Genomic DNA, 27,832 nt, shown 5'->3' with positions numbered 1-27,832 from the left:
TGGGGCTGGGGAGGAATACTTACCTGGGACTACTTTGGAGGCTATTTAAACCACGCCCGAAGAGCAGCACACGCTTTGCGTTATTCTGCATCCAGCAGCGTAACGCTCACCGTGCCTGCAAGTCTGCATCCAGTCTTCTGCCACGCCCGCCTCGAGTCTGGAGCTCCTAGAAACAGGGAGAAAGAAGGAGAAAAGGTTAGAACAAGAGCAATACCTTTGATCCTTACCTGGGTGGGGCTGGGGAGGAATACTTACCTGGGACTACTTTGGAGGCTATTTAAACCACGCCCGAAGAGCAGCACACGCTTTGCGTTATTCTGCATCCAGCAGCGTAACGCTCACCGTGCCTGCAAGTCTGCATCCAGTCTTCTGCCACGCCCGCCTCGAGTCTGGAGCTCCTAGAAACAGGGAGAAAGAAGGAGAAAAGGTTAGAACAAGAGCAATACCTTTGATCCTTACCTGAATTCCCGATCCACCGTGCCTTCGAGCTGGAAGAAAGAAGTTATTTTATGCGCGTCGCCTCGCCTGCTGCAGCGCCGCACTGAACTCACCGGCCTTCGCAACATCTTCACATTCCACCGCATCCTTCTGCATGTTCTCGCCGCACTCCGGCACCTAAGGGGAACATAAGAACAGCAAGGTGAGCCAAGGGAATAAACAGAGGCAATATTAGTTACCCCCCATAGACTTACCTGATTTTACCACCAGGGGTACTATTCCTCTTCACGGGTCAGCGCAGCCTCCACTGCATCCCGGCCCCCAAGGGGAACAAAAGGACAGCAAGGTGAAACAAAGGGACAAACAAGGGGAAACCTCCTCACCACAATAGACTTACCTGATTTTACCTCCGGAGGCATTATTCACCGAGACTTCATACTTTCTCTCAGCGCCTGAATAAGGATGAAAGCAACAGGTTACATACTGACATTATTTTATCGAACTGTGTTGGATAATACAAATCCTTACCTGAATATTACCGGTTGCCACGAGGAACTCTTCGCTAGGGTCAAGCTGCAACCTACAAGTAATCGGACAAGAGTGAAAGTCAAACATTTGAACTCTTACGAACTACATACTTACGGCATCTTGCCGGAAATCTCGGAGTCAATATTGTTCTGGAACTCACCAATTCCTTCGAGCCAGTGAAGCAACTGGTTATCTACACGCCCCTACGCCCGATGCAGGATGGAGAGCTCATCTTTCCAAACCATTAGGTGAGACTATAAGAGGGGAGATCAAAGGTGATCAGTGGGGAAAACAGCAGGGGTGGAGGGGGTTAACGCTCAACTCCACGGGTGGTTAATTCCCTTTCTCCATTTGCAAAAGAATATTCCTACGGGCCAAGCAAACGAAGCTAGGTGGGCCAGTCCAGTCCGTCATCTCGGCACTACGCGTCACATTGGTGGAGACCGCAGCTGTCCAGTTCAGATTGACGACCCTGTGGGAGCCAGGTGAGTGTAACAATAGCACATCTGGGACACATTGAGCTTTCACTTACGTGCCAAAATGTCTGCAAAGGTATTGTCATCATTTGCACTATGAAGTGTAATAAATGTGTTAGAGCAGGCACACTGTGCCTTGTTTTTGCACTTTATAACGCACTTTATAACACAAACAGTATAACTGCTGATTACCATTTGTGCAAGGAAGAATGGATTTACAATAGATTCCTGTGAGTGTGCTTCTTCTTAGCAGGTGTCAAATACAGGAAGATTCCCTAAGAATCCAATACAAATACACCAGCATAGCAATATCACGCTGGCATATATGCATTCAGTTTTTGACGGTGGAACTTAGAAACCAGGGGGGAATTATTTTACATGGCTCAGATTCACCAACATAAAATAGAAAAGGCCCTGGAGTGGACCCTTACGTGTAAAACAATGTGTAACCATTTTACAAATAGTTTTTGCTCCTTAGATAAGACTCAGGGGACTTAGTACACAAGGGCCTAAGTGTTTTCTAGAGCATTTACTTTTTTACCTGTGAATTGTGTCCTAAGCCACATGGGAACCACTCGCTTCCAGCCAGCAACAAGGGGATTAAAAGTGATGGGAAGGTGGTAGGTAATCCTGTTCACTGTTAATGAATCCTTGTCACCTATTTCACAGAATTATGCACCAGCCATGATGACTAGAAATAAATGCAATCTGACCGTTGAGAAATTATTACCATTACTTCAACCAATCATTAAACCTACTACTGGTAGCAAAGTGTTGGAAACCAACAGGGATGGTGTGGTTGGTGAAGGGATGCTAAATTCACACCAAAACTATTGTCACATTTATGGGGCTGTAAATAACAGAGCACAGCCAAATACAAAAATCTTATATATGGTCATTGGGGTAAGTTTTACATTCTGTTAGGCCCCCAGTCTGATTATTTAATTCCATTCTCCAGCGTTCTAAAAACTTACCTTAATAATATAATTTCTGTTCTTTTCTGAACTTTTAAAAAATCTTGCACTTGCATATCTGAATTAAACATGGACTAGTAAAATTGTTTGTCTTGTCGCACCTAGAGTAGGATTTGTTTATGTTGGGGCAGGGGTGTGTTTTGGGTGTGGGTGGGGTAGTTGTCGTGGGTATGTAGTGATTTGCAGTGTTTGTTTGCATGGGAAATATACAAACCTTTGGTGGTGCGTACATTTCGATGCAAACCTTTCGGTCACAGATTTTTCCGTGATGGGAAAATCACACAGATCCTGTAGGGAGGATGGGGGTATAGGGTGCAGGGAGCTCTCTGTTTGGTCAGCATGTGATGTTTAAGCTGGGCCTTAAAGAGATGCACTGTCGGGCTGGCTTTGGTTGTGATGGACAGTGGATTACAAAGGAGCAAGGCGTATAGTGGATTATATTAGGTGGTCGGTCCAGGCACATGGAGTGATGGATAGGATATCAATGTTACAAATTAATTTAAGTCAGCTAACAAATCTAAGGTTCTACCATTATTGTGTGTGGGTTTGGTTATGTAGTGTGTGAACCCTAGTTCAGTGATTATTTCCTTAAGGGCACATGTTTTATGTTAATGTTAAAGGATATTTGTACCACGCACTATCACCACTGGAGTGGTCCCCTGGCGCTCTGGTGGCTCTGAAAAACAAAGGGAGGAGTGGGGGGCAGTTAGTGGGTTGAGCTGGAGAAGTGCAATAGAGCAGTGATGGGCTGTTGGCGGCCCCAGCCTGGAATTCCGTTGGCTGGGCTTATGGTGTTATACTGTCGGAAGACGTTGTGTGGGTCTATGTGTGCTTTGTTTTGTTGTTGCAGTGTAGTGAAGTTTGTTGTGTTGGTGGTTTGTGGTTGTGTTTGGTTAGAGTTTGAGAGGTGTATGCAGAGGGTGAAATTGTTAGTGGGTTAATTGGCATTGCTGTCTTGAAGAGATGCGCTAAATTTCCGTGTTTCTAGTTAAGTGGGGTGTGTGGGTGTTTCCGCGTCTACGTCCAGATCAGGAGCTGTACGGCACTCATGGTCTCTTTCCCATATGGCATCCATTCATATGCATAACCCTGCCCAAGTTGGGTACCGGCCGCCTACGAATCTCCTATGTGTATGCGGGTGTGGGCAGGCGTTTGTGCGTCCCTTGCGGTCTAGCCCAGAGAGAATTCCCAATCTAGTCTAGTAGGAAGGCAGCATCGGTAAGCCCGGGTTTACTCCCTCCATGTGTTGGGGCTGCTCGGCATTCATCATCTTATTTGGTTGCTCATTCGTGTTAACGCTCCTGCCAATGTCCACAGCTTAGTTAGTCTGGCAAGTGCTAATGTTCACCAAACTTTAAACTGGTATGATCTATAGTAGCATTTATCGAGTGGGTGAAGGTTGTTCGCTGCACGTTGGCTAGGGATGTTGGATTCCATCCTTGTGTGTCTTGTTAGACTAAGTGTCATCTCACTTGTTGTAGTAGGGGTTTCTTAATTCGGGTCTAGATTTGTTCATTTTCGTCCTAGATTTGTCCTCCTTTTCATTGTGTTTATGATCTTTAATGTCTTGGAAACCTAAGTTGAAGTTGCCCAAGAAGATGACTTGTGAATTGTTTTTCGTGTTAGTAGTTAGCAGGTGTGAAATGTCATTTTCAAAGGTGGTGCTAGCACCAGGTGGACGGTAAATTAGGTGGACAGTAATAGTTGAAGTATGTGAGGTGGGTAGCTTGATGGATAGTAATTCTACTGAAGGCAAAGGTTGGCTATTGACGTTTCCCAGGCCTAATGAGGTTTTATAGATGAATGCAATGCCTCCTCTTTACGGAAGGTTGGCATCTCTGTCAGTTTGGATGATGGAAGAAGTGTCTGGGATAGCAAGGGCAAACGATGGACCTGAGGCTGTGTGAAGCCAGCTCTCAGAGATAGCAATAAAGTCGGGGTTATAAAGTCAGCAATATCTAATGCATGTGCCGGTAAGGATCTAGCATTGATGAGGCCAGTTTTCATTCGAGGTGACGTGTTGTTCTGTTTACCATTAGGTAACCATGGGATGTGCTTAGATGCAGGGGGTATGGTAGCTGGGTTGTATGTTACTGAAGTGGTGTCTTTGGTGATAGAGGCGTTATGCCGCTGTGGGAGTCTAGAGCTTAGTCTTTTATTTCTGTGTAGCGTAGAGCAAGGTGAAGCAATCAAATGTGGCAAGTAGTGCATAGTGCACAATAGCAATTTGCACAAAGGCAATCAACGATAGTGCAAGTGGGGCACTTTCGCACAGTGTGGCAATCAGCAATGGCAGAGTAGGGCACAATAGCACTTGAGCAAGGGTGATCATTTGCAAAGTAGGACACAATATCACTTAAACATTGGCAGTCAACAATAACGTGGGGCGCTTCAGCACAGCGTAGCAATCAATGGTGATTGGTTGGTGGATCACAGTTGCTGATACATGCAGATATGTCTGAGCATGGGAATGAGTCCTGCAACGTGCTTTTTCCCACTTGGTCAGGCTCAGTCAGGAGCCTGAGTGTGTGCATTGGGGTGTGCCGGCTTCGCCTGTCAGCGCCCTCCGACAGGCCACAAGACCGAAGTTGTATCCAATGGGCTACTCAGGGCAGACATCAAGCCCAAAAGCTGTAATGGCGGCGGCCATCTTTTAGCGGTTGCTTCGGTGTAATGGCAGGATGCAAAGGCACAGTAATTCTACTTCATTCACAAAGATAGACACTCATTTCTTTTTGCTGATAGTAGATAATGCCACACACTTAACTGAGGTGACGCAATTCCAGCAACAGCTGTGCAATCGCAAAGTGCATTGGCAATAGTCCTCAGGCTTACCTTCGATCTGCTCTGCTTGAAGAGTGGAGGTGCTGCTTCAACTGCAACGCTGGTGAGGGAGAGAAGCTCCAAGGTTAATTCCAGCAGCAGAGATGATGATAGTGATACATTGTTGCAGTCAGATGTATTTATAAAAGAGGACCCAAAGGTTGCAAGCCTTGGGCAAGGAAATAACAAGGCCAGGCAGGAAAGAGATAGTTAAGTGTGGGAATGGCATTGGAAGCCAGGATAAAAGTAACTTCTCCTTTCAAAGAATGTGTCACGAGGCATCAGGGAGCCATCCAGCGACTGATCACAGAAAGACAGTTGATGGGTGAAGGTGAAAATGGAGAAATATATTTGAGTGTCATCAGAAAAGAGGTGGTAGTAAAAGAGAAAGAATGAGATAAGTTGAACTAGATAAAAGGTAGAGGTGGAAGAACAGAGATCCAAGGACTGGTCCGTGGGGTAAGCCGAAAGAGAGAGGGCTAGAGGTCAGAGGTTTGCAGGTTCCTGGAGATTTTAAAAGAGGAACATTCCAACTAGGAGGCAATCCTGGCTAGAGCAGATTTGCAAACTCAAGGTTTAAGTGTGAGGAGTTGCCATCTGTCAAGGCTGAAGGAGCCCTGCTTTTTTGATTCCACCCATTCAAATCAGTTCTGCAATGCACCACGTCAGGTAAAGCACTTCATCACTGATGGAGTCGATGACCAAACTATCCAAACTGCATCCTTTGAGCCCTTGCATTGAACTGACTTGCCTGTGCATCCCGGCTCTCTAACTTAACTGCTGTCGATCCTTGACTGCCGAAACCAAGCCGGTGACATCCATGATCCACATTACTTGAGTAATGCTTCAAACTGTACCGCCGCCCATATTAAGGGGCCCTTAACTTGGGCGGTGGGCTGTATTGGGAAGGGGGCAGCCCTGCCCCACCCCACTAGGCACTTTAGAGTGAGGCGAGATGCATTCGAAGCACTATGATGGGCCAGGGGGAGGCGGGACAGAGAGAGGACCACCTCCCAGTGCAGTACAAAAGGGCCAACTCCAGTATAAGCAAATCTACTCTATACATATAGTATAGCATAGGGTGCGAGCAGCATTGCTATTAGTAACTATAGTTATAAGGGAAGGCCTGCGCAGCAAATGCAGTATTGTATGCACCAAGCCCAAAGTGAAAGACAAGGGAAATCTCAAACCATGCTCGAGCTCCCATGAGGACAACCCACACCCTGAACTGCTGCAATGCCTATTCATTTTTCTAAGCAGTGTTGCAAAGATGTTCGAGAGGAATGTGCCCTAAAAGGCCATAATCACAGACTGGCACCTGGTGTGCATGCTATCTCACACTGGCCAAAGCATGACCCAGCCCATCCCCAGGTGATCATGAGTTATAACCCAGATAACTGACTGGAACTTAAGACCCCTGAATTCCATGGCACCAGGTGTCCTTTGACCACAAACCCCAAAGTAACAAGTCCTGAAATGTTCAAAGTGGACAGACAGGGCAGATTGGTGAGGCAACAATCATGTGATTTGTATTTAGATTTGCTCGGAGGGATGAATTATAGTTCAAAACTAGGGTGGAGACCTTGGAGCCAGATGGTGTGGAAAGGAGTGAGAAATTTGTGTGTGAAGGTTAGAGTGCCCCGGAACCTCCTTTGTGCACATCTTAAGGCCTCACAAGTGCAACATATGGGTGATAAAGTCGTCATATGGTAGGAGTATAATTAATTTGTTCTTTGACCTTTGATGTGAGAAGATGATCACTGCAGCACCCATATTACGGAAGACGGATGGATTGGGCTGGAACGAATGGCCTGCCACCTCTTCTGGAGCAGGCGGATCATGTATAGGCGCACACCAACCAGTCACGTGGGATTTTATTATATGTATTGCATCATGTATGCCTATGTTTTTCTTTGTAAGATTCTGCTTGTACTACTTTTCAGCAGAACGTTCTTAGCAGCAGAGTTCTTTGCTGTTGCTCTCATCTGCGTGTGAGATTAAAACGTTATCCTTGCAAGATCGACTTGGGCCTTTCTTCCATAGCGGGTTGTATTCTCTCTGGTGTGAGCATTCAGGGACTTACCTTCAGCCTTTACCGGCAGGGTCGGCCAACCGCTGAGGTTCATATCACCTCATTGAAGCGCATATTGTTACTTGTTGCCAACATTGTAAATCTGCATACAATCAGACTCATTGAACATTTTGAATGGAAGCATAGTTGCAGTAATTGTAGTTTAATTATTCTAACCCAGTGCTTACTGAAAAATTATCCAGAGGACTCTATTCAGTTATTGCGTATCAAAAATATTTATTTAACTTGATACAACATTTGGAAAAATGAATTAATCATGTATAAATCAACACTCCAATTCACATTTAGGTTGCAGGTAGAGCAACATTTAAAACATTGCAGATGACCAAACTCATTTCTGCAATGAACAATTCAATCATTCATCAACATACATTCTCATACACACATAGGTACATTCACAAAAGTGTTTATATCTAAAAAGATCATTTTAGATATATCTTAAAAACAAATTGAAGGACATTTCATAATGTTTCAGCAATTTAAGAACATGTCTTCAAATAAAGGAGTGGATCTTGGGAATAGTTTCAGTTTAGTAGATCACATCTCCAACAATCTTCTGTTTCCGACCGGTTTCGACGTGTTGGAATTACTTAATCGACGTCTTCATCAGGGAATCCAAATTTTGTATACTAAAACAGAGTATGCACCAATTACCATGAATACAGAAAACAAAACACTGAAAATGCAAAATATTTTTTGATAAAAAAGTGCTTTGCTAGAAGCACCCACAACATACAATTGACAACTAACTAAATTCAAACATGTGATAAAACAATTAGTGAATAACAAAATCTCACATGCCTGGGTGCACTCATGGATGTTAATGCAGTACCCCGCATTTCCAGATGCCTATGGGCGAATGAGACCAGGAGAGTCCTCGGTCTCACTGAGACATGGTTCACAGCCAGCTCTGTCACTAGCTTTGACACACTCCTACCTGACGGTTACATGATCCTCTCCGTGCAAAGGACTAACCGTGCAAGGAGGGGGTGTTGCCCTCTTCTTCCCTGAGTGGATTCCTGCCACTGTCACTCCTACGCAGACCTACTCCTCTTTTGAATGTCTTGTCTGTCGACTCTCTCTCTCTCCTAGCCATTCCCTTACCGTGGCTACTATCTATCGGCCAACTGGTCAAATTTCCTCCTTCCTCTCCGAGTGGGCTGACCTCTCCTCCTCACTCCTGTCCGCTACCACTCAACTCCTTTCTTGGTGACTTCAACATCCGCCTGGATGCCTCCTGTCCCCCCACTGGACTCTTTTGTGACCTCTGCGACTCTTTCTCACTCTCTATCCTCCCGTCTGGACCTACTCATTCTGCAGGGCACACTCTTGATGCTCTGATCTCTTCTGACCTTCCCCTCTCCGTCCCTCTCTCCACTCCTCTCTCCTGGAGTGATCACTTTCTCCTATCCTCCCACCTCACCCTCCCTACCCCTCAGGCAAAGCCATCCTCATTTCGCCACCCACCTTCTCGGCCATCCGACCCATGAAGCGCGTGTCAGTTGAGGCTTTTGCTGCCACCTTCTCGCCGTCCCCTCCCCCTTCGGCTGACTCCCACCCTGACACAGCCCTCTCCATGCTCCACTCTGCTATATCTGATACTCTTGATATCCTTGCCCCTGTCATGAGAATCCGCCTGAAGCCCAAAGCCAAATGTAACTCCTGGTATGACTCGGATCTCCTCACCCTAAAACGCAAGTGCAGGGTGGCAGAGAGGAAATGGTGTGCTTCATGTTCATCCTCTGACAAACTGGCCTGCCGCCTGCTCCAACGGCAATACCGTCTCTCCGTTCTCACCAAGAAGAGAGCCCTTATTCAAGCCCGCATCTCTGCAGCATCTAACAACTCGGCTGAACTCTTTAAAATCTGCAAGGAGCTTGCCAACCCTGCTGCAGTCTCTACCTCTCCTGTCCCCTCCCAGGCCCTCTGCACATCATTGGCCTCTCACTTCATCTCTAAAACTCAGGACATCCTGTCCTCACTCTCCTCCTATTACCTCCCTCCCTCTTTTCCCGGCTCTTCCTCTGGCCCTTCTGCAGCCACCCCTCCTCCCTCCTTCTCTGCCTTTCCCTTTTTTTTCTGCTGACGAGGTTTCCAGACAAGTCCGATCTATGAAAGTCTTGTCTAAACAGGTTCACCCATGTTCCTCCAAAACTATCAAGGACCACATCGACTCCCTGGCTCCTGCCCTGGCTGACTTTTGCAACCACTCCTTCGCCTCTGGAGTCTTCCCATCCCCCCCTCAAGCACTCCCTTGTGCACCCTCTTCTTAAGAAACCCTCTTCCGACCCCTCCTGCCCGGCTAACTATCGCCCAATCTCCATCACTCCCTTCCTGGGCAAGCGACTGGAGAAACTGGCCAACTCCCACTTAACCTCCATGCTGAATCTGTTGGTAGTCTTCATGACCATCAATCTGGCTTCAGAGCGGCCAGAAGCACGGAAACTGCTCTCCTGAACATCCGTGAGGACCTGCTCTTGAACCTCGACTCCAACACCCCTTGTGTTCTCATTCTCCTCGATCTCTCGTCTGCCTTTGACACCGTCAACCATGCCATCCTGCTCAACCGTCTCCATGAGAACCTGGGTATCACTGGTCAGGCTCTGGCGTGGCTCACTTCTTTCCTTTCCAATCGACCCTCCCAGGTCCAACTTGGGTCCTTTCTCTCGGACGTCTTCTTCTCAACCTGTGGTGTTCCCCAGGGATCTAATCTCTCTCCCTGGCTTTTCAACCAGTATCTGGCACTCCTTGCCCACTGCATCGCCGCCCTCTGCCCCAACTTTCAGTGCTATGCGGACGATACCCAACTCATTTTCAGGCTACCCTCGGCCTCCTCCTCTCCTTCCCTCATCTCTGACTGTGTGTCTGCTATCCAGGAATGGTGTGCCGCCAATGACCTCTGCCTTAATGCCAGTAAGACTGAGATTCTACTCATCGGCACACCCACTCCCTCCTTCCCTGCAGCTCTCTGGCCGGCCTCTCTTGGCCCTCTTCCTGTAAGGCAAAAAACCTCGGGGTCATCTTCGACTCCACACTCTCCTTCTCTCCTCACATATCTGACGTCTCTAAGAAGTCACACTACCAGCTGCACCTCCCCAGAGGTATTCTTCCCTTCCTCTCCTTCCCCCAGAAGCTCACTGTCTCCCGAGCCCTGGTTCTCTCGAAGCTGGACTACTGTAACAGCCTCTATCTTAATCTGCCTGCCTCCACTCTCCGCCCTCTGCAACTCATCCAGAACAGAACTGCGAGACTTGTCCTTGGCCTCAAGCCCAGGGACTGTATCTCTCCAGGACTGAAATCTCTACATTGGCTCCCAGTGGCTGCGAGATTTAAGTTCAAAACCCTCTGCATTGTCCACAAGGCCTTCTGGTGCCTGGGGCCTAAATACCTTCAACTCTCTATTCCTAAATATCTTCCTTCCCGAGCCCTTCGCTCATCCGTCTCCAACTCCCTCAGGGTCAGCCGCTTCTCAAAGCAACGAGCTGGGGGTAGATCTCTCTCCGCGGCAGGGGCCTCCCTCTGGAACAGCCTTCCTGCCTCACTGAAATTTGAGGAGAACCATCTCAGGTTCCGGAAGCACCTAACAACCTTCCTCTTTGCTTCTGCTTTCTCTGTCCCTCTCCCCTGCTAAATTCTTCATTGAAATTGCACTGAATCTGCAACTGGCCCACTTTCACCGACCTCGGTCCTGGGCCCAGCACTCCACTTGCACTGCCTCCCTGGCAACCCCTGCACTGCGGGACTGTCTCTGTATCCCTACAGCCCCCCCTTCCCAGCACTTGACCTGCACTTACCACCAGCTGGCCCTATTTATTTATTTTTTATATATTTTTTTTTTATTCTACTTAGTTGTACTGCACCTCCCCCCTCCCCTTCCCCTTGCACTTTTCCCTTCACCTACCCCTGCACTTGCACGGTCTGAATGATACCTGGCCTAGTAGGATTGTTGTCCGTCTTCCCCTTGTTCCCCCCTCCCTGCCTCGTCGCGCCTTGAAACACCTGTGCATAGGCGCATTACAAATGCCATATCATATCAGAACCCGTGCCCTGTCGTGGAGGAAAACTGGCAGCAGTGAGGCCCGTCTGACACCATAACATTAGTGAGGCAAACCACATCACATAGAAAACATTCCATATGAAAAGGAGAAGGGAGCTGAAGGGAGCTGTGGAACTGACCCAATTGTCCAATCGTTGGTTCCATGGACAGGGAAATTATATCTGCAAAGGGGTGTCTTGTAGGAGTAAGTCTGCAGACTGGACAAGCAAAAAACAGAGACCAATGTAATGAAGTGCCATTGGATTAACTACTTCATAGCTGGTGTACCTCCTAACCTGGCTCACCTCACCACGGGCCGTGTACCACTCGCACTTAGTATGATCATAAATATTTAGCCTGAAGTGACTATACTGGCCCAAAATGAGGCTTGTGAGAGCCGTGAAAGTTCCAATTTCCCTGCACCTTAGACAAACCTGCGAAAGGGCAGAAACAAAATAAGGTTCATCTAGCTTTAAAAAGAAAACAAGCCAGCTAATGGAGGAACGTGATTAATGAAAGCCTCAATAAAGCCACCAGAAAACCCAAAATGTGCATTGTATTGGACATCTGACCAATGTCACGTGTGCTGCTACGTACCACACTGGCAAGATGTTAAAAAGACATCCTGCCTTATAACACAAGCATGTCAGCAGAAGGGTCTGTCAACTGACAAAGCAATTAAGCTATTTGTCTAGTGAAACTGACTGGAATTTCTGCTTTGCAGGAAAACAAACACATGTCTTTGCCTGGCATTCTAAATGCCATCTAAGTGCACAGGGCAACGTTAGCGAAAGGCTGGCTTCATGGCAAGTTGGAAAAGTGAAAGCCAACTGCATTCCAAAGTATTACAGCAAAGTGAACTGACTGCTGGCAAGCAGACCGCAATGAGGTTTGCCATTCTGAAGCATAACAACGGGGAGGAACGACTGCTGTAAAAAATAAAAAAAATAAGATAAAACATAATGACGCTTACCATGTGTGGCTTAAGGGTTCTCATGAAACGAAAGCCATCCTTCATCGTGGCAGTCTCGATTCCGTCTCGAGACGTGCTAATTAACAGGCGTCTATAAATACAGGTGACACAAGGTCACATGACGCAGCACGTTTATTTTGCCGTGAGCCCTGAAGGTAAATGAGCTCTGATTTACTTAAAGTCAGGACATCCAGCCTTAGTGAAACAACACCAATTAGGTCATTTACTTTGAAAGTATGACAAGGCTGGGAGGAATCTCAAGAAGCCCATAATGTAAGATTTAACATATATATCTTTAGAATTTAAATGAGCCGCAATATCAGTGATGCCGTTGTAATTGAAATCATGTACACACAGTGGTCGAAGTGTACGAAAAGAAGTAGTGGAACTATGTTCCCTGCTGGTCTGCCCCTGCTCCCCACAAACCCCGTTGCAACAACCCCTCCCACACACAATACACCCCCCCCCAAACACTTGCACCTGCTGTTTTAGGGAATGTTCAGTGCAGTGCACTGAAAGTGAAGGTTTCAACTTCTTCCTACACTTTTATTTTAAAACAAAACCATTCCGGAGCGGTTTCTTTTTAAAATAAAAGTATAGGAGCTGTACAAGGTTATTTAAAAAAGTATAGGAGCACCGCTCCCGACCGCTCCCGCTCACTTCGACCACTGTGTACACACTTGTGCAAGGGAGAGTGGCGAAAATAAACGCCCGCATTAAGTACAATTTAAGATTTGTCTGCTTGTTGGATTTAGGCATCTATCTCATAAGAATTTAAATGAGCCACGATGTCAGTGCTGCCATTGAAATTGGCATCATATTCACATTTGTGCAAGGAAGTGCTGGCAAAAGTAACCACCCGCATTACAGTGTGGTTTAGGGAGCAGTATGCACTATAGGACATCACTGTTTGCGTGGCCTACATGAAGGATTGTACCTCGTGAAGATGAACATTATCTGAAATATCAGCACTACAATCAGGTGTTGAATTCCCATTGTTCCAAAGTATTGAGACCTCTTTCAACCGTCTTGAGGTTAAATATCCAAAGTTGTTCCTTATATGCTAGCCTATTAGATGCCGGTGCGTTATTGTTGTCAACAATTATTTCCACACCAAACCATGTAAGCTGCTCTAAGGTAGGGCCCATCTCCAAATCAGGGAGAACCAGTGGCACACTAAGATTGTGTGTTCTAATTTTGGAATGATGTTCATTGCTATGGAGGTGTAATTCCCTTGAGGTTTTGCTGATATACAACATTTCACATGGGCACCAAACAGCATAGCTGACATTTCTACTTTTACAGGTGGTGAAAGTGCCTACGTCCCATGTCCTGCCCTCACAACAAAAAGATGTATTTTTAGAATATCTAGAGGCCACTGAAAATATACAAGGATAGTGGCGTGTCACTGGATTCAAGTTGGTGTCTCTGACTGTGTCACATTTGATAGAAGATCTACTGGCAGGTGCAAGTTTCTTTCTTAAGTTTTTGCTTTTCTTAAATGCAAATAATGTTTTTGCGGTTTAGCCTCCATGGCATTCAGGATTCTCCAGTTCTTCAAAATAATTCCCTTAATGGCCTGGCTGTGCTGACCAAAGATAGACGCACATACACACTGATCTTGATCAGTCGATTTAGTTTTTGGGCTGAGCAAGCACTTTCGATTTGTGAAGCAAACTCTTTTTCTGCAATGTTTAATCATCTTCTTGGGATAGCCGTATTCGTGCAGCCTAGTTTCCAAAACGTCTGTGTGTTTGTTAAATCTTGTGATGTTGGTGCAATTGTGATGTAAACGCAGGCACATCCCATACGGAAGGTTTTTTAATAGACTTTTAGGATGTTGACTGTTGAATTGTAGAGTAGTATTTCTTTCAGTTGGTTTCCTATAAAGTTCTGTCTGCAGGCTACCGGGCTCATTGAAAATTGATAAATCCCAAAAATTCTAGTGGTTCAATGGTCAAATGATTGAACCACTCCGTAAAGGATGTTAATGTTTCCACACTACCCTCCCAAATAAGAAGTATGTCATTGATGTATCAACGATGTAATTTAATCTGTTTGAAAAAAGGGTTAGTGTTGTTAAGAATACTCTTTTCTTCTATTGACGCCATATAAATGATGGCCAAATTGGGTGCGAAAGGGCAGCCCATAGCGGTCCCTTTACTTTGTAAGAAAAAAGTCTCCTTAAACATGAAGAAACTGTTCGAAAGAACCCATTTAGCACACATACTCAAGAATTCTGTGGGGACTACATGTGGCAAGATGCACCTGTCTAGCAAGGTTTCCAAGCTTTGTACCACTTTGTCTTATGGTATGTTGGTATGGACAGCTTTGATATCAAGCGTGACTATCATTTGTTTACTTTAATAAAATTGTAGCCCTTTCACTAAGTTGATAACATCCCTAGAATCAAGTAGGAATGTTGGAGTAGCCATGGCAATCGGTTTAATAAAGAAGTCAATATATTGGGACAAGGGTTCAATAATTGATCCACAGCCCAAAACAATTGAGCGTCCCAGAGGGTTGGAAATATCCTTATGGACTTTGGGGATGATATAAAAGAGAGAGGGATACGTTCTTCAGAATGATTGATGAATTTAAATTCCTTGATGGATAAATGCCCTTCTTGTACTGCTCTTTCACTCAAAGTCAAGGTTTTCTTCTTTATTATTGCTGATGGATCTCTCAAAATTCTTGTGTAGTGGCCAGGAATGTCCAGCAATCTTTGCCGTTCCTGATCGTATAATTTGTCATCCCAGAGCACAATTCTGCCTCCCTTATTGGCTGTTTTTATGACGATGGAGGAGTCCCGAGCCAAAGAGTTAATAGCTTGGAATTCAGATAGTTCTAAATTGGGGCGGAAAGCATTTCTCGGATATTGAACAGTTTTATCAAGTTCTTTTAGGACAATCCTTTCAAAAGGCACCAAATCTGGCAGAATATCTGAAGAATTGGGGGTAAAAGATGACTGCAAAGTCAGCCCTGAGATGTTTATATCAGTGGCATTAACTTTGTTGAATAAGTAAACTTCAATCATAGTTTTCGCAAAATGTATTTGACTTCACTAGTGAGAAGCAAAGCATTTGGAGTTTGTGTTGGAACAAAAGAGCGGCCACGTTTGAGAAGAGACATTTCTGGCTCCGTAAGAATACGGGAAGACAAATTGAAAATGGGCAAGACCTCATTAACCCCTGATAGGCCCGGTTGCTTATTTGGAAATCGTGGAATGCAATGCCCTGTGGGGAGGGGCATTCAACATTTGCATATTGCGGCTTGCCTGGCCTTGGTGGACATTTCTGCGGCCTCTGCAACTGCCCCTTGTTCAAAAAGGTTGACCACCCATTTGGTTGTTGTTCGCTGTTTGATTGGTTAAGTCTTCATTCCACGAATTACTGGATGAAGTATCCAAAAACATAACCCATCTTTTTCTACCTGTACCTCCACTGGGACCTCCATTCAGTTTCTGTTAGGGCAGTTTTTCTGAAGTCCAGCTAAGGGCTTAATAAAACCATTCAACTGAGGCAGTACAAGACTCCACTCTTAGTATAAGGCTGTATCACCTGAGTACATGGTAGCGCAGACAGAGCAGCCAGGCTTATTTTAGGAGGGAGAGAGGGCTGTACAATCAGTACACATGAAATTGTAATACAAATGGTCCAAAGAAACACTGAAACAATATGTATGTTAAAATAAATGATTTATTTAAATACAAGTAGGCCCAGATAGATCCAGGGGTAAATAAGCACTAACACATTATATGAAACCACAATTATATAAAACACAACACTATGCTTGAAGGTACACTGACCCAAGTATAGACCTTATTTTTAATACCTAACAGTGGTTCTTGGAAAGTCAAAACCTTTACATACACATTCAGTATAAGTCAAACCTATTCTTGGGGAGTAAAAACCAATGGTTACTTTCACAATTACATTCAGTGATGCAAGGGCAGTAGAAACTTCCAGTTGTATAACGATTCTCAGTACAAATCACGTAATGAGTCGATTGGACAACATAATATTTGTGAACAGTGGAACACTTATTCTAGGTGCAGTAAAACCTATAACTACTTTTGTAATAACACACAGTTATACTAGGTGAGTAAAACCTCTGCATGTAATATGCAATTACAGGTGCTTTTGAGATCAGTGAACCACAGACAGAGATAAGCAGTAACTCTCGTAACTTATTTTTGGTTGGCACACAGCTAACACAAGGTAAGTAAAACCCACATACTTTTTTAACCTCACAATGAAGGGGAAAGCAAAACCCAATGCTACCCTTTACTGAATGACTCAAAGTTATTCTAGGTAGGCAACAACCTAATACAGACTAATTCTGGACAGGCTAACAGCAAGTCAGGGGAAGCAAAACCCAGTTGGGGGGCACTCATACAATTACCCTGCAGGAATAATCTGGTGAAACCAACACTTTACTTTTGGGAAGAGGCACAACCTAATCACAGGAGAATAAAATACCTTCACATCTACTTTCTATTAGAATGGCAAAACAGTTTCTAAGGAAGAAAAGATGTTTACCATACTTTAAACAATAGTGCACCACACATTCAAGATAAGTTAGAACTTTTGTAACTGTTCACTCTTAGAGTTACAGTTACCAACCAACTCTTTGCAAGTCAGTAACCTTTAAACACTTGATTTCGTTTCTAGGCAGAAGTCCCAATCCCTAAAAAGTATTTCTCTTATTCTTGGAGCATGAGTGCTCTCAGTGGCAGAAGTGGGGGTCATTAGGCACTAGTGACCAACAGGCAGTGTCAGGATAGTTTCTTTAGTAGCAAAAGTCAGAGTTCCTTATGCAAACTGGGCAAATAGGTGAGTACTACTTTACTTCTAGGGTTAGAAGAGGGTCCAGGGGCTTCACAGAAGACACCCTAGCACGATTTTAGCAGTGGGAGTGGGCGCACTGGATGAGAGGCATTCCCGTCACAGAAGACAACCCACAGCTACACAGAAATCCAAACAGACTTAGGGTAAGTACATACCCAAGCCAACACAGTACCTCAGCATTGAAGAAGATTTTGCAGCAGGAGGACTTCAGGGTCTGCAGCCAAATACCTGTTCAGTGGATTCTTTGTGGTGGTGACTGAAAACAAGACCTTGGAAGCAACTTTGCAGCAGGGATTGATGAAGAAAGCTCTAGGCAATGCCTCCCTCATGTCTGAATGTGGCTCTGCCAATTTGGTGCATGTTCAAGGAGCACAGAAGAAGACAGAAAATTGTGGTTGAATTCTCGTCGTTACAAAGGTCCAACACTCTGCTGAGGGGACATTTTGGACTCGATTTGTGTCTCTGAAAACCCACCAGGATGCCCATGAAGTTTCAGTGAGATTCAGAATTCAGAAGACTGTGTACCACATGATGGCTTGAGGTCCCAGGGTACTGCGCTATTGCATCAACGGAAGGTTGCAGCAATGCGTGGGATGGTTCAAAAGGCAGATATGCTTAAATCTAGTGGTTTTCACCAGGCTCTGGGTTGGGTTCATCATTTTCGGAGTCCCCAGGTCGATTGTAAGGAAGGGCTACAGCAGGCTCTGGTTACACAGCAGGCTCTCTGGTTGCTGGAAATCGTTTCAGCCACTTTTCCTTCATTATCCTCTTTGGTTTTGGTTCCAGTGGTTGAATTTTATTCAGATTCCAGGTTCGCAGTATTTATCCGGAACTACAGCACAACCTCTGCATTCTCTCCCTGCATTTTAAAAGAAGGTGTGGTCTGTTTGTCAAATCAGGACAGCCAGCCTCCCACTAGGATTTATCCCCATTCAGGCAAGGCGTAAGACAAAGGGCTGTGGAGTTTTGGACTCCTCCCTTGTTTCGGGCCATCACAGACAGAATGGAGCCTGGGAAGGGAGTGCAGGGGACTCACGCCGAAGATAAAAATCACTCAAAGGAATTTCCTGCCCTGGATGTCAGGGGAAGGAACACTGCATGACAAGAAACACTAAAATAGCAAAAAAAAGGAGACAGGGGCCATTTTGGTAAAATGAGCACCCTTAAGTGCCTTAACTGCAGCTGTGAACACAGCCCACGGTAAAGGTGCACCACATTAATACAAGGTATCACTGCCACCAGCCATTGAAGGTAAGCTTATCCCTGTAACAGAATTGTTACAGTTTTAATGTGAAAGGGGATACACTGTATCCCCCAAGCACTCTGCATAAAGTGGGGTGTGCTGGCTTCACAGAATAAAATGTAAAAGGGATCCAAAGATCATTTCTACCCTTGGGAACTAAAGCTCAGTAAAGGTTAGCAAAAGAAAGTTAAAAGGGGAGCACCTAGGGCACCCCAGCAACAACAGGCACGTATTGCCAATAAGTTGTTAAAGTGGATAACTTTAAAAAGACACTATGGAGAGTCAAGAACATGACACCCATAAAAAGAGTTAAAGATTATGCGAGTGTGGAAAAAGGTTCCTACTCACTGAGGTATTAAGGAAAAATATCCCACTAGTAAAGCAAAACGTTCTGGGGTTGACCCAGGTCAGGAGGATTTACCAGTTATGTGAAAATCTTACCTAACAGTTTTCAAAATGATTGATACCTGAAGATGTCTGCCAAATATGGATATACTTGCTCTTTCTTAAAGATACAAATATCCTTTTTGAGTTTATTTGTCTTTTTTTCAATGGTTAGAGTTTTAAATTCCAGAAATGATTTCTCAAACTGCTCAAGTTTTTGTTTCGCCTCTGTAATCAATACATTGGTAAGGAAGGTCTTTTCTTATCAACTAGCGTTTCTGTTATTTTGAGGCTCACTTGTTGAGCTGTTGTTATAGTAAGTACTAGTAAGTCCCAACTGCATTCAGTCGCCACTTGGCTGAAGGCAGTTTTGTATTCCATGACATCTAAAAAGAGACAGGGAATAATCTTCACTTGTAGGCCTTGGGGTATAATACTGGATTTTAAGTACTCCTTCAACGCATGTCCATGCATTTCCATCCGGAATTGCTTCTTTTTCAGTCTAAGTAGGGCTTCATTAGAGGTATTATTGTCATTGTTAGGCAGCTGCAGATTTTCAAAAAATGAGGGGCCCTCAATAGGTTCTGCTATTTGTGCCTACGTAAATGAGATAGTGTCAGATTCAGCCATAATGGCAGCAAACCCCCATCACCAGGTGCTTGGGTGGGGCACCAGGAAAATAAAACAATTTATACAAACAATTGGCCCCTGAAGCCAAGGAGGGGCACAGGAAAAACGTATAAATTGACAAGCACAGCTAAGGGCTGAGTAAACTATTATACTGAAAAACGCAGGAGAACCCTACACTCTGGACCAGGGTATTACCATACCACTGTTTACTGAAAAATGATCCAGAGGATTATATTCACTTATTGCGTATCACAAATATGTATCTACCTTGATTCAACATTTTGAAAACAGGAATTAATCATGCATACATCCACACCACAGTTCACATTTAGGTTGCAGGTAGAGCAAAACCTAAAACATTGCAGATGACCAAACTCATTTCTCATAACCCATCATTACCCAGGAATGAATGAACGTGTCCATCTGTTCTACCTGTAGCATCTAAACCTATGTACAGTGACAATAGGCAAGCAGTGGCTGGTGTGTCCATTTTCATTTCCTGACAGTAGAATACTGCAATTATTCCCCCATGTGGTTGCATATTCAGATGTATTGTTTTCTGATTGTGTGATCTATTGGTTTACAGGAGGTTCCTTTGGTTTGCTCCTAACATTTTAAGCAAATGTATACTCTTATGCATGTAAACGTCCACTGCCAAAATCGTGCTAATTCTGGGAAAATCCATAAGGGTTTCTTTCCAGTGTAGATTTTCTCCTTCAGATAATTCATGATAGAACATTATGGCTTGCCTGTGCTAACTCTGAGGCACTACCTATGAGGCCCCTACCAACTCGTTTACCCTCCAATGTAAGATTGCATAAAGGCTGGCAGAGCAAGAGTCTGATCAATTGTAAATAATACACTGCCCAAATCTCAGTTCAAGGTCTTCTCAGCCATCTTTCGGTATTACACGCGTTTTGCAAATTGCTATAGGAATGTAGAATATGCCATTTCATTTAACAAATCACATATTCCACAGCACCTTCCTCTATCATTTTGGATTGAAAAAAACATAAGAAAAATGTCAGTAACAAGGAATTCACCTCTAATGTGCAATAACATATTTTCTGTGAAATGGAAGCAGCTGCATTTAGCATGAACGTGAGATCTTGAGCAAAGAAACCTTTGAATATTTACTGACGTTTGTCAATCTTAGAATGGATGTTTCATTAACCTTTGCTGAGAATGCTTCTGTGAGATATATTGGCAGTAATTTTGAAGCGTTATTGATTCTTAATTTTTCATTTCAGTTCAATATAATTCTTTCTCTTTTACAGGATGTTGCAATTTTGACAAGCACTAAAAGAAATGCCACTGTAGTTTGCCATGATAATGTTTCCCTTCTAGCTGTTTCCAGAGAGGTAAGGGGCGCCCAGGTGTTCTAAGATTGTTCTTTACAAACTGGGGACCTGATTTACACAAATATTTTCAATGGGACTTTCCAATGTTAAAACATTTTTGTAAATAAGGCCGTTAGTGTTTACAGTGTGTATACTATGTCTAATTTTGACATATTTATGTTAACATGCATGTCCATATATTGGCGGGAGGTTCTTATCAGCTTCCTTTTAGAGTTCAATAGGTCAGACACTGTTGATCAGTAGTTTACAAGAATCTTTTTCATAATTAGTTTGTTCAGCACATTTTCCATAAAAATACAGCTTGTCGCTGTATGTGCAGCAATGTGATTGTAGCTTTGTTTTCTTAAGGTTGAGGATGTTGAATTAATGTTTTTGGAGGTCTCATGGATAGAGATTCATAAAATGAAGAGGATGTCAGAGAGTTGACAAAGAACAATTCAATTAGCAGCAATTTGGAGATTAGTGCGGAGGTACCCGAAGCTGACTTGTCTCTCTTGGCATTTCTGTTCTCTTTTGGTTTTCTACTCATCTTTTCAGCCACTCCTGTTTTGTTTCCTGGGCATGCAATTCGTTTTTTTGTCTGATGGTCTTGCGACCTTCATTTACTTTTCATGCCCCCCCAAGACGTAGTTTCTGTTCTTTATTACATTTTCTTTCTACCACTGCTCTCCTAGCTTTCTATTTCTTTGGTTTAAGCCATCACTTTTATGCTGATGCTTGCAAAATGTTTCTTTCCTTCCCTTCTTTCACTGATCAATGTCATGCTATCAATCTTTGGATGTCTGCCCGATCTATTCACCTAAATTCATCTAAAAGCTGGATTCTCTTCTTATCTACTTCTTCTCCTAAAGACTGTCCACCCCTTCTTCTGTTCATATCCCCTCAACGTGTTCCCCCGTTTTCGATCTGCCTGCAATCTTGGCATCATTTGTTTATGATCCACCTTTTTACATTTCTTCTCTCAATCACGCCGGCCATTTTGAACCTCAGAATGTTGCAAAATCCTTCCTTTTCTTATCATTTTGCTGCTATGAGTTTTATTCTGATAATATCCTGTCATGACTGCTGTTCCTCACTTCTGCTTGATCTTTCTTACTATGGGCCTGATTCACGGAATCTATTGGACGGTTCAAAGTGACTTTGCACTGCTGTCACACACCCTGATTCATGGAACTGTACAACCCATATTTTTGCAGTGCAAAGTCAGTGCAAAGTCAGTGCAAAGTCATTCTTGCAGTACAGAATGGAAAATTACATGAATCATGCCCTGTGTCTTTTTTTCACTTTTAATCCGCTCTCCATTTTTACATCTGCTCTCCCTTTCTTATATCTCTCACCTGTATTTTTCTTTGTTGCCTTTCTTTCCCTGCACATCTTTAATTTTAATATCTTCGCTTTGACTTTAAATGTGTTCTTTGCCTTGTTTCTTCTTATCTTCTGTTTTTTTTTATTTTAATCTCCCATGCACCCCATTCTTCATCATCACTCTTTCTACTAGGCATTCCCCCTCCTCATTGTGGTCAGTCCGATTTGCACCCATTCTTCCGTCTGACCCCTAAACCTTGCCAACACTCTTCTCTACCCTCAGAGTTCTGCCCGCAGTTGCTTGTCTTTCTGATAGTCCGTAAAGGCTTATATTCTAGATACCCCCCTTTGCTAAGACTATAGCATCATGCTGTTTGCCTTTTAACCCCATACCTGCTGAGCTTTAATCACGTCTATGTAAAAATCACAAGCATATTCGTCCTTAGAACTTAATACCGATGTAATTTGTGTTACTGGCATTCTTGTAAACATGTACAGTGCTTTGGAGTAAGCACTTAAGACATTCAAAAACATAGAACATTAAAGTGATTGGTTGTAAGTGTTATTGTCACATTTTTTATTGTCTACATTTTATTTGTTTGCATTTTTCCTCAATGCCTTTTTCCTTTCAATGTTTGTTAAATTGGGGGGTTCCCCCCACATCGCCCCAAAACATGACCCACCCTCTTTCCCCCAAAACCCCCTTGCCCCAACCTTCACACACAGAATACATATATTTAAAACATTTGAGCAAAATGACATTTAGGCAAAACGTGCAAGTGAAGTGCAAATGTGCAAAACATAGGTTTCAATAACACGTATTATAAAATGATTTTCAGTGGTCACTCCTCAGCTGTGGGTTCCTGATTGACAGTGTATTGATAATGAAGTATTTCATAAACCCAAACGTTGCTTTGTGCATGTACCCCTTGCTCGTGATTTTCATTGCATTTGAGTTCAACACTTGACCACTTTTGTGCCGAGCCTCCGGTAGCGAGGTCGTGTGTGTGCATTCGGAAGCATCTGAGCGTGCAGATCTACATGGAAGCAAAGGTAAAAGACACAGTTTATTTCCATACACCTGTGCAGAAATGCACATGTAAACTCATTGAGAATCCTGGTTCCAAAAGTGTGGCCTCTGAGCACAGAAACCCTGTGGTTTACCAAGGGCTTTCCACAACGAGTCTTATACACAAAGTCAGCATGATACGTTCAGTCGGTTACATTAACAATGGACTTCCTAATGGCACATCCTCTGGTCCTTTAGGCCAATGGCTTTATAGCACCATTCAAGCCCTGCTCAACCTAGTCATGTGGTACAGACCACCACCTTTAGTGGAACTTTCCATACTACATACTGCAGCCTGAACCAGGAATTAGTGCCCATACGACTCCCAGTTTGGTTCACAGGAAGGTTACCCAGGCTTCAATGATGTTGAGCTGGGAATCTGGACATATCTGAGCCCTGGAAAGGGCCTGATGTAGCATGTGCACAGCCGTATGGGCTTTCATGCATATGCCGACCTGTCGACTTGCCCTCCATTCCACTCCCCATAATGTTGATGTTGCTGCAAAATATATTATCATGGCTGTGAGCTTGCTCTGTTCATGGCTCATGTGCGTCCATAGCTCATGCAGGGTTAAAATGTGACACTGACTTCAACAGTTCCCCTGTTTTGTGCTTTCTAGTACAACCGTTTGCCTGCGTTTCTGAACTCTGGTAAGTGCCTTGTGCAGTTTAGCTCCTACACTGGGCTCTTTGTGCCTCCACTTGCGTTGTCAGGGTGTTTCCAGATTGATTTCATTGGCTTCACTTTCAGGCCTGGTTCCCTCCTTGTCCCTCCCCCTTAGAGGTGATTGGCCCAGACCAAAAGCGCAAGTGACAGGATAGATTATTTAGTACCGGAGCACTTTTAAGAATGCTTTTCCAGTCCCGCGCTCCATTTGCCTGCATTCCTGAACTTGTGCCTTGTGCAGTTTGACTCCTGCACTGGGCTCTTTGTCCCCCACCCCCTTTGCATTGTTGGCATTTTCTGCATTGGTTTCATAGGTTTTACTTCCTGGCCTGGATCCCTCATTGCCCCACCCCCATGGATCTTTTGGGCCCATACCAATGGCCCACGTGACCGGAAAGATTCTATGGCACTTCAATGCTTTTAAGTCTGTTTTGCGAGTCATGTGCTCCATGCGTTCCTCAACGCAGGTAAGTGTCTTGGACAGTTTGACTCCTGCATTGTGCTCTTTGTGTATCCATTTGCGTTGTTGGTGGTTTTCTGCATTGGTTTCTTTGGTTTCATTACCTGGACTAGTTCCCTCATTGACCCGCCTTCCTGGATCCGATTGAGCCAAAAAAATGGGCCACGTGAACAGATAGATTCATTACCAGTTAAGTGCTTTAACGTCTGTTTTGCAAGTCCCACACTGCTTTTGCCTGCATTCCCTGAACTTGGGTAAGTGCCTTGTACAGTTTGACTCCTGCACTGGGCTCTTTGTGTCTCCACTTGCGTTGGTGGTGGTTTTCCGCATTGGTTTCATTGGTTTCACTTCCTGGTTGTTTCCCTCATCGTCCTGCCCCCAATGGATCTGATTGGCGCAGACCAAGGGCCCACATGATCAGATAGATTCTTTAGCACTGGATACTTTTAAGTCTGTTTTGTGAGTCCTGTGCTACATTTGCCTGTGTTCCTGAACTCGGCTAAGTGTCTTGTACAGTGTAGCTACTGCACTGGGCTCATTGTGTCTCCACTTGCGTTGTTGGAATTTTTCAGCATTGGTTTCATTGGTTTCACTTCCTGGTCTGTTTCCTTAATCATCCTGCCCCCAATGGATCCGATTGGCCCAGACCAAAGGCCCACATGATCAGATAGATTCTTTAGCATGAGAGTGCTTTTAAGTCTGTTTTCCGAGTCCTGTGCTACATTTGCCTGTGTTCCTGAGCTTGGGCAAATGTATTGTACAGCATAGCTCCTGCAATGGGCTCTTTGTTCCTCCACTTGTGTTGTTGGTGGTTTTCAGAATTGGTTTAATTGGTTTCACTTCCCAGCCTGGTTCCCTCATTGTCAGCCCCCGTGGATCCGATTGGCCCAGACCAATGGCCCAAGTGACCAGATAGATCCTGTAGCGCTGCAAAATTTTAAAAGAATGGTTCGGGCAAAAAATGTTATTGCAAAAAAAGTTGGGCAATAATAAAAAAAAATCGATTGCCACTTTTTTTTTTAAGTCCCTATGTAAAATTTTGAGAAAATGAAGCTCAAAGGGAAGCACATGGGGGCATCCATTTTGTGAAATGGATGCCCGCAACTGTGCTTGCTTTGGCTTTTGCGGCACTATTGAAGGAAAAGCCAGCCAGCTGTAGTAAACAAAAGCTACCACTGGGTGACTTTTTCTTCATTGGTGCCGGGACTCGGAGGACGGAGACCGGAGACTACAGGCAGAAAAGCTTCAGCTGCATCTCGGTAAGTGCTATTTTTTAAATAAAAATAAACACTAGCTGCGGTTTTTTTTCTAAGCCCGTAAAACTTAGAAATAAAACCACAGCTTTAAAAACGTTGTATTTATGTTTGCGGTAGCACACACATTGGTTTCATTGGGTTCCCTTCCTGGAATGGTTCCCTTATTGACCCACGGTTAGGAAAGATTTCATTTTATATGTAATTTTCCCTCTAGTTGTACACCCCCAAACCTGCTGTTTAAACACCTTAATCTGACTTTGCCAGAGAAGCACAGCCTTCAGCTGCACTTCTCTGGGTTTACGCTCACTTTTTATGGGGAAACTGACATGCCCTTAAGACAGTCAGTACTGGGAGACTTTGTTTCCCTAAGTCCTTTCCCAATGTTGCAACTGTTCTGCAACATGTAACAAGTGCACAATGTATCTTACAGTACAGTGCACTTGGGTCTCATAGTCATTTCCAAAGACCCTAGATACTGTTGTAGGACTTTTTAGGAGATGTGCAGATATGTCATGGACAGGGCTGGTGGCAGCTTATCTTTTCATATAATTTTAACCCTTTCTTGCCATTTAAACCGCGTTAATCTTGTTTGGCACAAATAGGTGGCCTGGCTCCAAAATGGCCATGCCACGAGGTTCTTTGTCCTGTCCTTTGGCCATCTTGCCCCTTTGCCTTCCCCAGGTCGAGCCGACCCGGGTCAGTCCTAATTTGGTCATGCAGTTTCTCGCAAAATGCCAAGCTTTTGCGGGCTTAAGCATGCCTTGTGTGTTTGCCTCCAGGATGTGGTCTGGGGTGTCTGTCCCCAATACACATCCTGGGTGCCAGAGAGTCTGGAGTGCTGTGAATGCCTGGGACCACCGTGGTCCATGATTCGATGATTCTTCCATGTATGGAGTGTGTGTTTGTGAGCAGATCTCCCATTAGGTCCTCTTCGTTTTGGCGCAACAGACTGTATAAAAGGAGGACCCAAACACCCATACCATGTCAATCTCTGGAGTTCTCAGTGAAAGAAGGATAGGATCCAAGTATCCTGAAACTACGAAGCTGAGTCGAGGAACCACTGGTGACCGGCTGGAAGGTTTTGCACCCTGAGCCCGCTGTCGTCCTGTGGTACCCCTTTGCATCTGGTCGTCCTAGAAGGTCTGCAAAGTCGCTTCGACCCATTACAATAGTGGGACCAACTTTTCTCGGCACCTTCATCAAAACCTGCTAGTAAACCTTCTCAGAAGTGTCCCTGGGATAACCAGTGGGCTGACCAGCTTACACAGGACCTTTCCTCTGTCTCCGCTGCTGTTTTGAGGAAGATATCAAAACTTAGTATACTGCTAGCTCTGTGTCCACGGCACCCTCACACCAAATTTCGTACACTTGGCTTTCTCAGCTCTGAAGTGAGACGAGTGCGCCAGGACCGGAGTAAACGCGGTTACCCTGTTGCCCAGCCACGGCAACCATCTTTGCAAGTGTGCTGCATTTGTGACCCTCTTGCCCTTGAAGCCTGCTGCACTGAAACTGGCCTGATCCATCCATCAGTAGCGGAGATATCGCCACTGTCCCGTTTGGGAATCATCGCTGTATCTTTGGAACTGAAAGCCACAAAGACGTCCTTTTTGTTGCATTCAAACTTGCAACCAAAGTGGACTCGACAGGTGAAGTTTGGTCCGGAGTGAACCTGAGGCCGGTGAGTAATCATAACCCTAACCGGTGACCCCTAGCGCCTCCATCCATTTTTATGCACAAGTGGCCCCTGGTGGCCCCTCTCCTTTCCACTGCTAGTGCAAACTAGCGAATTATTCCTGAACCTTGGAATCACCTCTGCCTTCAAGTGGAGACCCACCTCGAATAGTGGAAATCTATTCTTCATCGCCTCACCCACCTTCCTGAGCTAATAGAGACCCCGGAAGAAACCCCATTTTTCCCATTGGAACAACCGCGTGCACCTGCACTGCATGTACTATTGAGCATAAGGCTCCTCTCTTCTTAGGGTGTGGACTGCCTCTTCGTTAGGTGTGTGTTTGATGTTATAACTAAAGTCAGAGGGAGTTGTCCAGTGCTGAACTAGATTGCATACAGTAACAATTAATTTCAGCACTGGACAGTGCCCGATGACTGCATACAGTCATCAATGAAGTTCTGCACTGGACAGCGCCAGAGACACCCCCATCAACCTGTATGCCAAATGCATTTTTATTATTTTACAAACACCCCAAACATGACCTTTCCCCACCCAAAAATACATTTACATTTAATGTTAATACGGTGAGAAACAG

The 27,832-nt window shown here is 44.5% G+C and overlaps 1 protein-coding gene across 1 annotated transcript in view; it reads left to right on the top strand.

The window, feature by feature from the left end:
• LOC138528089 (uncharacterized) overlaps positions 1 to 27,832 on the top strand; it is an 840,778-nt gene that overhangs the window by 265,251 nt on the left and 547,695 nt on the right. Inside the window, exon 6 of the mRNA XM_069639536.1 lies at positions 20,725 to 20,808. Coding sequence (XP_069495637.1) covers positions 20,725 to 20,808 — 84 coding nt within the window. The remainder of the gene's footprint in view (positions 1 to 20,724; positions 20,809 to 27,832) is intronic.

This window comes from Ambystoma mexicanum, chromosome 7q (genome assembly GCF_040938575.1).
Source record: "Ambystoma mexicanum isolate Mex_15411 chromosome 7q, UKY_AmexF1_1, whole genome shotgun sequence".
Lineage (NCBI taxonomy): Eukaryota > Metazoa > Chordata > Amphibia > Caudata > Ambystomatidae > Ambystoma > Ambystoma mexicanum.
This window is presented reverse-complemented; position numbering and strand designations above follow the sequence as displayed.